Here is an 11951-nt window from a genome sequence, read left to right on the forward strand (position 1 = left end):
AGCCTTGCTGTAGCCTTGCTGGGAAACACCTTGCAGTTGATGACACCTCCTCTGACCCTGCATATCCACAGCACCAGCATCTCTACTACTGGTCACAGTTAGTGGAGGGAAGTGAACTCTTTTAGGATCCAACTTTAGAAGGAGTTAATTACCTCCTACAAGAAGCACCTTCTCTCCACTGACTGTGAAAGAGTCCAGATCCAATGGACACATGAGTATTCCAGGGATTCCCATCCCTGCATCGCTCCAAGGACAGTGCCCAAGGAAGATGAGAATGAGGTTGATTTTGACTGGAGCAGTGACTATTTTCACCCAGTGTCACCATGACTGTCCAGATACTGCTATTTCTGTAGCTTAAGTTCCAGTCTGGCCAAGCAGTCAGTCACCTGCCATGATTTCCAATATCAATGTCGTTCAGGGAAGAAATACCCAAAAATCTCCACATGTGTCTGGGTCAGAGGGGAAATGAGGTTACAATTGGGTGCATTTATCTGCAGAACTTCATGTCCATGGGGTAGACACAAAATGATGTGGTGTCCCAGCTCCCTGACACAGCTGTAGCTGCTGAGCAGCTCTGCTAAGCACAAGGAATAAACCCAGGCAGATGTCAACCAGGGCTTAGAAAAGCCTGGTGTGCACAGCAAGATTTCCATGCAGACCACCCATTGGTTGTTCCTTCATTGTTATCAGCCTGCACTGCAGCCAAGTTCAGCTGTGAGGGAAGGAGAACCCATGGCACAAAACCTGGGGTGTAGCTGAGAGGAGCTAATTCAGCTGGAATTTGTCCCATGTACAAGAAACATCAAATTGTGATCATGCTGAGATACATCCCGACCAAAGAAGGAAATGTCCCTTTCTAAGGGATATGGGGGTTTAGGGAACACTGTTCAATTTTCTTACATTGTTTGCAGGAGGGGATTCCCAACAAATGCATTCTCTGGAATTGCCTTGATGTTGTTGTTGTGGAAGCCTCTGTTGGGAGAAACAAACATCTTGATATTAATGGACGTGAAAGGCTTGGAGACACCTTCTTGCCTCAACACTTTTAAAGGCAGAGAGTCTTCAAAACACATAAACCAGAATGTGTGGGCTCTGTTCTAGCTGTAGCACTATTCCAGCAAGTGAGTAAAGTCTGTTCTTGGCTGTCAGCAAACTTGAAGTTGGCCTTTCATTTAGTGAAGGGCATTTCAAAAGCTGTCTCAAAGTGGATTAAGGATCTTATTCTCATTTTGAATGTCAGAGTAATGATGGTATCTGGTCTGATCAGAGAAATCTGAAAATTCCTCTACTGAAAAAAAAGTAGTGTCAGGTTTTTACTCCAAGCCTTCCAGAAGCACTGAGCAGTTGCTTTTGACCCACCCTGACCTATCACCAGTGTGACAGAGTTTTAGGGTCCACAGGAACTGTGGATCCACATCAACTTGACTCAACCCCTTCTTGGAGCTTCTACCTTCATGGGAGTTAAGTGGGATGGTTTCCTAGTTTTAGTGGCTCCCAGAATGACTGGTTAAAGGGGAGAAAGTTGGCCACTAAAATGGTCATAAACATTTGTCATTGTAAATTTGTCCTAAGGGAGATCAAACAGTTTCTGCACGTCAGAGGAGGTGTCACAGGACCTGCAGAAGCTGTGGCCCCACAACAACACTGATAACTCCATGGTTGTGTTCCCAACCTGAAGAATGGATGTTAGAAGTAGCTGGATGTCAGATGGACTTTGAGTTCCTCAGATGCCACAGGAGCATGAAGAGCTGCAGGAGGAATCTGCCCTGAGCCTGGCGAGGGATCTCCCAGTCCCTTCATCCAGCAGCATCATGTGGTGACATGATGGGAACAGGTGGAAATCCAGGGGATAAACTGCTTTTACATGCATTACAGAAAACAGGCTTGGGCCAAGTGCTCTCCTCAAGGCAGAGCACACACACACACACACACACACACACACAAAGCATTATTGGACACTGTCTGTAGGGGAATGGTTTTGAAAAGGAGTAAAGATAAAATCTCACAGCTCCTGCAGTCGGCCCAGCGTCCTGATAGCCCCAGGGAATTCCAGTAGCTCATTGTAGTTTAGATCCCTGAAAAATAGAGAAGGGAAAAATATTCATTATGATCATTGTAGGATCTCAACCAAGTCCATCTGTGCTTTGAAGGCACGGAAACTTGGTTGTTAAGCATGGAAGACAGGGATTTCCCTCCGTGCTGATCCAGCCTCTGCCTGGAAACAAAATCTCACACATTCCAGAAGCAGGAACATTCCCTGCTAGGAGCCCTGTCAGGCGAGGGCAAGTCCAAGCCATGGCTGCTGCCCCCTGGACTGCTTCCCCCAAAGTTCCTCCATGGACTGTCCTGCTGCTTCACATCTCCAGAGTACCCCAACACCCCTTTGACTGTGAGTAATTTTTCCTGAATTTCCATGTCAAAGCAGGATTTTATGGAACACAAGAAGCACAAGAGCAGCTTCAGTCGTGTGGGGTCTGTGAAAGGGCTTCTCTGGGCTCCTCACCCTGTAGTGCTGAGGGCATCAGGGACCATCCCCTTGGTGCTTGTTCTGGGGACACTGCAGCACTCATAGAATCATAGAGCCATAGGATGGATTGGATTAGGAGGGATGTTAAAGATCCAACCCCCTACGTGGGCAGGGACACCTCCCACCAGCCCAGGTTGCTCCAAGCCCCATCCAACCTGCCCTTCAACACTGCCAGGGATGGGGCAGCCACAGCTTCTCTGGGCAACCTGGGCCAGGGTCTCACCACCTTCACAGGGAAGAATTTCTTCCTTAATATTCCACCACTGGGACCAGTGGGAAGAGCAGGCTATGGGAATGCCTCTGTCTTCTTCTGATGGTTGGGGTGTACCCCACATTATAGGCTGAACCAAAGGTGAAAGTGACATGGAAGAGGTATTGACACTGATAAGCAGTGAGTTTAAATTGCAGTGTAATAAACTAAGAAAAATATAGTATGTTGGTCATAATGCCAAGTATAGAGTTTACCTGCCCTCAGTGGGCAACCAGAAGAGACATATGATCCTGAGTGGTCTGTATTTGTTCTCCAAGGATGAGATGACACCTCTGGAAAAGGATTTATTTGAGCTCTGGGCCACTGTTGGGCCTTGGAGGAACAGCCCTCCAAAGGTACCAATCCTGCCGTTGACTGGAGGGGGCTCATGGAAACTGGCTGGGCTGCTGATATGTGCCACTCCTCTGCTGGCATGTCCAGGCTTCTTCTGGGAAAGGGACTTCCAGCTGAAAAGGTAAAATTGGCCCCATCCTGGCCATCCCACAGACTGGGACTCTGAGGTCTGACAGCTGGGTGACTGCTCCTGCTTGCACGGAACTCACTGAGCTTGAAGTGGTAGATACTTTGGAACATGAGGGTAATTACTGGCTCCTGGGGATTACTGTATAATTACACTTAATGGACCTCAAATTATGTATAACCTGGATTGTGGTTTAGGGAACAGAAATAACCCTGCATTTACCCAGCACAGAGCTGCTGCCCAATTACCTTCTAAGTCCCACTGTGTAGGCCCAGGCATAGTGTGATTGTGTTGGGATCTCCCTTGGCCCCCTCTTACGTATCCTGCTCCTTCACCTGTGTCCCTGCTTGAGAACGGATCCACAGATCATCTCAGCTTTGCCCTGTAGGTATTTACACAGCAAAACATCCCAGGGAGTCTCCACACTGGTCTTTCCTTGCGCCCTCCAGGACTCCAGGTTTATATGAAAGTCATGGATTAAATCCTCCTGGGCACTGTCATGAGTCAGTTGAAGCACATGATTGGGAAAAGCCAACACGGATTTACCAAGGGCAAGTCATGCTTGACAAACCTGATCACCTTCTATGACAAAGTCACCCGTCCGGTTCGTGCAGGGTGAGGGGTGGACATTGTCTGCCTGGACTTTTCCAAGGCTTTTGACACAGTCCCCACAGCCTTCTCCTGGAGAAATTGACTTGTTACAGCCTTGACAAGTGGTGTTTGTGGTGGGTGGGGAACTGGCTGACAGACCCTACCCAGAGGGTGAGAGTAAATGGTTTCTTCTCAAATTGGCAACCAGTCACACGTGGGTCCCTAGGGATCAATCCTGGGCCCAATCACGTCTTCATAAGGGATGTTGGGATCAAGAGCACCCTGATGAAGTTTGCTGATGACACCAAGATGAGTGGAGAGGCTGACACTCCAGAACAGAGAACCACCCTCCAGAATGACCTAGATAGGCTGGAAGAGTGGGCGAGCAGGAACCTTATGAACTCGGGGGTGCAGGTCAGACTGGGATCCACCTGGCTAGAGAGCAGTCCTGTGGAAAGGGACCTAGGGTCTTGGTGGATAACAGGCTCAACATGAGTGCACAGTGTGCTGCAGGGCAAAGAAAGCCAACAGGATGCTGGGCAGCATCAGCAACGGCATCACCAGCAGAGATCAAGAAGTCAACATCCTGCCCTACTTGATGCTTGTCAGAGCACACCTTGATTATTGCGTTCGGTTCTGGTCCCTGCTCTACAAGAAGGATGGGACAGGCTGAAGAGGGTCCAGAGAAGGGCCACAAATATGATCAGAGGACTGGAGGACCTGCTGTATGAGGAGAGGCTGAAGAAAACTGAGTTTGTTCAGCCTGGAGAAGAGAAGGCTTCAGGGAGACCTTATTACCATGTTCCTGTACTTCAAGGGTGGCTGCCAAGAAGATGGAGACTCCCTATTTACCAGGAGTCACATGGAAAAGACAAGGGGTGATGGATACAAGTTGCTCCTGGGGAGACTCCAGTTGGACACAAGAGGTACATTTTTCACCATGAGGACAAACACTGGAATAGTCTCCCAAGGGAAGTGGTGGGTGCCTCCACATCGGACAGTTTGAAGTTTCATCTTGACAGGGTGCTCAGCCACCTCATATCAACTGTAGTAGTACCTAGAAAGGTTGGACCAGGTGATCCTTGAGGTCCCTTCTAACCTGGCATTCCATGATTCTATGACTGGTGTCCTCCTTAGGGAATAGTTACCAGGGAATGATAGGATAGGGGACAAAACCAGAAGAAAAATACAGAATGAGGTTGTCTTGGGTGGATTTTGTCTTGTGTATCCCTGACAAGCTCCATATCAGACCTTGTGGCTGGAGTCCTTTTGGAGCCAGAGGATATGGTAGGTCCTGCTGGAGGTTTGTGTCCCCACACCAAGGGCTATTTTCTCTCCTCCATTGTAGAAGGAGTCTGCCTGGCTGCAATAGGTGGATGGATTTGCCTCTTGGTCTTGTAGGACCTGCCTCTCAAGGTCTGGAAAGGGTTCAGGTAACAGTCTAATATTTGCCAGTCCTGGTGATGAGCAGAAGAGGAGCACAGGGCTGGTGACCAGACACCAAGCTTTGCCTCCCTGCTGTGTCCAACCTGCAGTGAAGCAGCAGAATCCAAGCCCATGTGAAGCTGCTGTGTGTCCCCAGGGCTCAGGATGAAACAGGAGCGACGTGTTCCCTCCTCACACCAGCTCATATCAGATATGAATGGTCTGCATGTGCTGAAGAACTTGCTGTGAGACTCAGGTCTCATCTGGGTCCCACCAGATCAGTGATTTCATAGAGTCATAGGATAGTTTGGTTTGGGAAGGATATTAAAGATCATCTAGATCCAACCCTCCCACTAGACCAGGTTGCTCCAAGCCCCATCTAACCTGCCCTTCAACACTTCCAGGGATGGGGCAGCCACAGCTTCCCTGGGCAACCTGTTCCAGTGTCTCACTAGCCTCATAGTGAAGAATTTCCTCCTAATGTCTCACCTAAATCTCTCCTCTTAATGTTTAAATCTATTCCCTCTGATCCTCTCTAGAAGCCCTAGTAAAAAGTCCCAGTCTTCTCTGCTTAAGCCCCACATGATCTGTTGAAGAATGAATTGCCCAAAACACAGAAGCTCAAGGAGGCACAGGAGTGGATTTCCAGGGAGAATGAGAGATCAAGAGTGCAGGCAGGACACCACTGGGCACCACTCTAATCCCATTAACCTTCAGATGGCTGCACTGAGGGAAGCAGAGGGCATCAGCAGCCCGAGCTGCCAGTCCCAAGTCACTACTGTGTGTGAGGTGCTTAACACCTTTACAAGTCCCTTGCCATGACCTCCCAAGGTTGCAGTGATGGTTCCTGGCATGGGAAGCTGCAGAGGCCAGGCCAGGCTGGTGTCTGCCCACTGCATCCCTCCCTGGACACAGGTGGGGCTGGGATGAGCCTGCCAGATGCCAAGGACCACCCTGGGTGAGGGACACGGGCAGCCCTGTCCCCAGGGGCTCCTGCCCCCCCGGGCAGCTCTGCCCAGCAATCCCTGACTTGTCTGGGAGGAGCTGACAGATGGAAAATATTGCCCAAGAGAGAAGCTTGGCTCACCAGCAGAAAACAGGATCTCAGATCAGTAAGCAATAGTATTTACAAGGAATAACTCAGCGGGCTGTGATATTTGCTCCCGTCTTTCTCTAAAAATGCATTTCCTTTCCAGCCCGTGGCTCTTCCAGGCAGGCTGGGCTTTCATCAGCACATGAATGTTCTGTTTGTACCTCTGTGCATGTGCAAGTACGGACAGGACCAGCTCTTCCTGAGCCAGCACACACCTTTCCCAGCCCTGGCAGCACCTCCTGCCCCCGCCCTCCCCCCTGCACTTGACAGATACAAAGCCCATTGTGTTCAGCAGCTCCCTCTGGGTAAAAAGGCCATCTCTGAACGCTGGCACATCCTGGGCTGTTTGGGAAGTGGAAATGCAACCAGGTGTAGTCATGCTGCTCCAGCCTGGCTGCCAGCACCCCCAGTCTGCTCAGGAGGGACAATGTGCCCAAGCTTGCTCCTGCGGGAGCTTCCTGGGTTCCAGGGAGGTGAGCCTCCCTCCTGGAGAACAAACCTGATTCTGCTCCTTCCCAGCCCCCCTGAGTGCTGCTTGTGGTGGCTGCTCCTGATCCCTCTGCAGCTCTCACCACCTGGACCTGCCCCCAGTGCTGCCCTGTGCCAAGCCCTGACAATTTTGGGAGGTTCATCTGCTTGGAGGAGGCTGGAAGAACCCAGGGCCTGAGATAGTCCCCAAGTCTCATCTTTTTACTGCAGTGGGACATGCCTCCCTGAAGCCCAGGCCCAAACCAGGACACAACGGTGGCTTCCTATCAAGAAGTGCTAGGGGGTGATGGTGGTCAAGAAGCTCAACATGAGCTGACAATGTGTGCTGTCAGCCCAGAAACCAACCCTGTCCTGGGCTGCACCCCCAGCAACGTGATCAGCAGGACCAGGGAGGGGATTGTCCCCCTCTGTCCTGCTCTGGTGAGACTGCACCTGGAGAACTGTGTCCATCTCTGGAGCCCTCAGCATAAGAAGTACACAGAGCTCCTGGAGCGAGTCCAGAAGAGGACATGGAGATGATCCAAGGCTGGAGCAGCTCTGCTCTGGAGACAGGCTGAGAGAGTTGGGGTGTTCAGCCTGGAGAAGAGAAGGCTCCAGGGAGACCTGAGAGCAGCTTCCAGTGCCTGAAGGGGCTCCAGGAAAGCTGAGGAGGGACTTTGGACAAGGGCAGGGAGGGATGGGATGAGGGGAATGGATTAAAACTTGAACAGGGGAGATTTAGGTGCAACATTAGGAGGAAATTCTTCACCATGAGGGTGGTGAGACACTGAAATAGGATTGCTTACAGAAGCTGTGGCTGCCCCATCTCTGGCAGTGTTGAAGGGCAGGTTAGATGGGGCTTGGAGCACCTTGACCTAGTGGGAGGTGTCCCTGCCCATGCAGGGGGATGGGACTGGATGGTCCCTTCCAATCCAAACCAGTCTATGATTCCTTCTCCTCTTTTCTTCCCTGATTTTGAGCCAGGCTTATATTCAATGACCCAGAAAAAGCTTCCAGCCTTCACTGAGGGGGAGGTTGTGGGTGTTTGTAGCAGTGGAGAAGTTTCTGCTCCTTTGGTGTGATTCAGTCCTCAGGTCTTTCCATGTGTGTCTGTCATCAGCAGGGCTACAACCATCCCAGACATTGCTCCTCTCTGCCTATTCTCCCATGATGAGCTTGGCCCAGTGGTAGGTTTCCAGATCTTCTTTCCCAGGGTAGGATTGAGGCTGGTGGGGGGAGTCTGGGCTTTGTGTGTTATGGAGGATTTTGCCTTTTGATTTCTGTGGCAACAAAATTTCCTCCCCTGAGTGTGTCTATGAATTGTACAGATTTCCATTTACAGACTCCTTCCTGGGACTGGGTGGATATGTAAAATGTATGTGCTGCAGAAAATGTCTCCAAGTGTCCCTTTCTTTCCCTGCCTGATGAGCTGCTTAGGCAATGCCTTGCTGGTCCCAGCTCCATGCTCTGACACTTTGTCATTGCTTCCAGTTTTGGGATGATGTGGAGAGAGTTGCAAAAAGCCAAACTTGCACCAAGTGTCACTTTCCCCACTGCACTGCTGGGGGCACATGGGCTGAGGTGGCCTCTTGGCCCAAGGGAGCTGGACCTGGCTCTGCTGGGGTCTCAGCTGCCCCAGCTCTGGGGTCTCCTGGCTGTGGGGTGCTGCCCTTCTTGGTACACCTGGGAAAGTGGACCCTGTCCAGCATCACCTGATGGAAGGATGCCAGGCCATGGCTACTCCAGTACAACAGAGAAGCTGCATAGCAAAAAAGGACACCACTGGCATGGCATAAGGAAGTCAGCTTTTCCTGTTATCAAGGCCTTTTGGAAGCAAAATCACCCAGCCAAGATGCTTAGATATGATGTGCAAGAGAAGTTACTATAAAAAATTGCTTTCCTTAGTTGGGCTCCAGGTTACCACCTCCAGTCACCACAGTGGGATGTTGAAAGGAGTTCTTGTCTGTTCTTTCAGTTAGAATGAAAACCCCTGAAAAGGGGGAAAGACACAATGAACTGGTTGGCTTTCCATCATTGCTACTTCCAGAGTGAGCCTATAGCTTCATATTTGGAAGATCTTAACCAACCCTGTTGTTTATTTAGAAATAAAAAATAAATGAACATCAAAGGCAGGATTATTTTGGGCTTTAATTACCAGGGTGATTTGAAGCTGACAACATGCAGCCTGAAACTATAAATATCTTCAGTTGGGCCAAAAGGAGGGAAGGAGGGGAAAGAGTCTCAGGTCAGTTTTCTGCTTGTTAGGGACTATTAGTGGTTCCACACAGGAAGCAAAAAAACATTATATAGTGCTATAAATTCTTCCATAGGCCACAAAACACCACAAATTTGCAGCTAATAAACCTGAAGATGCAGAGAGATTAGAAGCTGGAGATGGGACATTTGCTGACTATTTCAGTGCCAGTGTAGTCTGAGATGTTTCTGGGGGGCCCTGGAGGGAGGCTTTGTGCAGCCTCTGAGATGGTCCTGCATCTCCATCTATCCCATGCTGGATGCAATGGAGCTGGCAGCAAATGCAGTTACTGCTACTGCTCCTTGTGCTGGTTGCTGTGGCCAAATCAAGCACTGGAAGTGATTTAATTGCTAGCTTGAAAGCCCAAGGGGGCCATCCTGACCCATGGAATTTGACCTCTTGCCCAGCACTGGCCAGACAGCTTTAAGCAGATGCCTTGGCTCAAGGTCAAGGCTTGAGCTTGAGCTGGGAAGAGCTGCCTGATTAGTCCAGAGCATGGAGAGTGTCTGTGCCATGAGGTGCTGCATTTCTGTGCTGCAGCATCAGCAGGATGGTGGTGGCCACTAACATGTGCAGGGAGTGTGTGCACTTCCCCAGCACCATCTGGATGAAGAGCTGCAGCAAGTGCCTGCAGTGTGGGAAGGGGAATGTGACAGGACCCAGAGCTCACATCTGGTGGGCTGGATTCCCAGCCTCTAAGCAGAGACTTACTCAGGTGTAGGCAGGAGGGACAAATAACCTATCACAGGATTCATCTCCCAGGGAAAGTGTTTTAATTTGAGAAACTAATATCCCAGCTAGGCTGTGATGGAGTTCATGGGTGTCCCAAAGGAGCAGAGCTATGTCCTCACACTGTGGGAAGGTTGTCAGGTGCTAATGGTACCTGATTCCTGCCAGAAGCAGGCAGCAACCTCTGTGCAAGGATTCCTTCTGACAGCCTGGAAACTTCCCAGCCTCTCACTTACACTTACAGGGTTTCTGTGGCACTGAAAGTCCATTGCTGAGGTGGGTGGACCTGCCTGTAGATCATGTCCTGTGCTCCTGCAGCCACCAGCCCCTCCTGGCACAGCTCTGCTCCCCACCTGAGCACACAGCACTGCCCAGGATGTGTCTGTTGCAGCCAGTGCTTCTGTCTGCTCTCCAACTGAGGAAGGCACCTGATTAAATACGTTTTCAATTCTGTTTGATTTATTTAATGAGGTCAAAATAAGCCCTTGAGGAGGGGATCTGGTGGGGGGGCCCTGGAGCCCAGGTGCTGCACATTTCCCAGACAGAGGGAGGTGACACAGCAGAGCAAGGGGGACAATAACCATGGAGCTGGTGACTCAGGCCAGGGAGGCATGGAGAAGGCTGCTGGACTTTGCCAGGCAGGGGGAGAAGGCAGGCTTGAGGAAGGCTGCTCTACAGAAGAGTGTTCCCTGCTGTGGGAAGGAAGCTGGAGACCTCTTCCTACCCATGAAGGTGCAGGAGCTGCTGGTGACAAGCCCTGGGGCCCTGCACTGTGCTGCTGCTGGAGAGAGACCAACACATCCCCAGGGAAAACATGAAAACATGCCCACAGCTTCCTCTGCTGCCATTTCTGCTGCCTGCAGCATCTGCTGCTCCTGTTCCCAGGCAGCCAAGTCCTTCTCACACATTTCAGGAGGCAGAGGCTCAGCTCTTGCTCTGTGAAAGGATCTGTGTCCAAAGGGAAAGGTTTAGAGCAATCTGAAGCCCAAGGAACAAGTGGTGTTGGGGACCCCTGGTAGGTCCCAGCAAGCATGTCTTGGGCTGGGAGGTCTGGGGAGACTTGGTGTTGCCTGTCACTGCAGGATCAGTGGCTTCAGGACGAGCTGGCAGGGCACAGGAGGGTGGTGTGAGGATTGGATGGGCAAAGGGAGAACAGTCAAAGCCCTGTGAGGAGGGGAGCCTTGCAGCAGAGCCACAGAAATGGCTCCAGAACTGCCTTTCCACCCTCACTGCCTTCACTTCCTGTCTTCTTTCTTTGTAATCTTGCAAAATATCATGTCTGTTTGGGGTCGTGTTCAGTCAAAGCTCAGAGCCCTGCTGGGAGGTTCCCGGCTGGTTCAGAGCCAGAGCTGCCCCAGTGAGGACACTGCCAGTCCAGGCTGTTCCTGGGAGAAAAGGTTTCAGCAAACCCGGGATAGTTGACCCAAGGAGACCAAGGAGGGAAGGAAGGTTTGGTGTCTGTGCTCCCAGACAGTGCTTCCTGCTTTTGCCAATCCAGTTTTACAGGCAGAATTCTGCTCTGGAAAAGTCACCTTCCATTCATGTGGTGATTAGAGAAGACAATGAACTTCATAGCTCTGACAGAGACCCACACAACCAGACCCCTGAGCTGTGGTCCCTCTTTCCAAAATGCCACCTGCCCCCTTCCTTTCTGCATCTCAAGTCTGGGTACCCCGGCCCCTGCTGAAGCCCCTCTCTCCATGGGCAGGGCAGGGGGCCCTGGAGGCAAGAGGCCCGAGGACCCACAGTGACACACAACCTGGAGATGCTGGGGAAGGAAGAGAGCAGTTCAGGGCAGCAAACAGATCACCCTTGAAGGACTCAAACCCATCAGCTACTTCAGGAATTGCACAGACTGGGATCAGCACCACGAGACTGTACAAAAGCTTTCAAATTAATGGAGACAAATGTCACTTGAGGAGCAAGGTATGACTTGGCAGGCACTTTGCCAGGAGAACAATAAAACCTGCCTGGCCCTAAAAGGGTTAAACAACCCTTGTATGAGCTGTGCTGGAGATATTTCCCATTTCCTCCTTCCTGCCTTCATTGCCCGGGGTGCACTTTATATTAATTTTTTTTTTTTTTTTTTTTTTTTTTTTTTTTTTTCCCCAAGAAACCCCAGCTCTGGGGGAG

The 11951-nt window shown here is 50.7% G+C and overlaps 1 protein-coding gene across 1 annotated transcript in view; it reads right to left on the bottom strand.

The window, feature by feature from the left end:
- LGR6 (leucine-rich repeat containing G protein-coupled receptor 6) overlaps positions 1 to 11951 on the bottom strand; it is a 151326-nt gene that overhangs the window by 22164 nt on the left and 117211 nt on the right. Inside the window, exons 7-8 of the mRNA XM_009999633.1 lie at positions 2007 to 2075; positions 901 to 972 (exon numbers count right to left, since the gene is read on the bottom strand). Of these exons, the coding sequence (XP_009997935.1) occupies positions 901 to 972; positions 2007 to 2075 (141 nt within the window). The remainder of the gene's footprint in view (positions 1 to 900; positions 973 to 2006; positions 2076 to 11951) is intronic.

This window comes from Chaetura pelagica, unplaced genomic scaffold, assembly GCF_000747805.2.
Source record: "Chaetura pelagica isolate M959 unplaced genomic scaffold, ChaPel_1.0 scaffold286, whole genome shotgun sequence".
Taxonomy (NCBI): Eukaryota; Metazoa; Chordata; class Aves; order Apodiformes; family Apodidae; genus Chaetura; species Chaetura pelagica.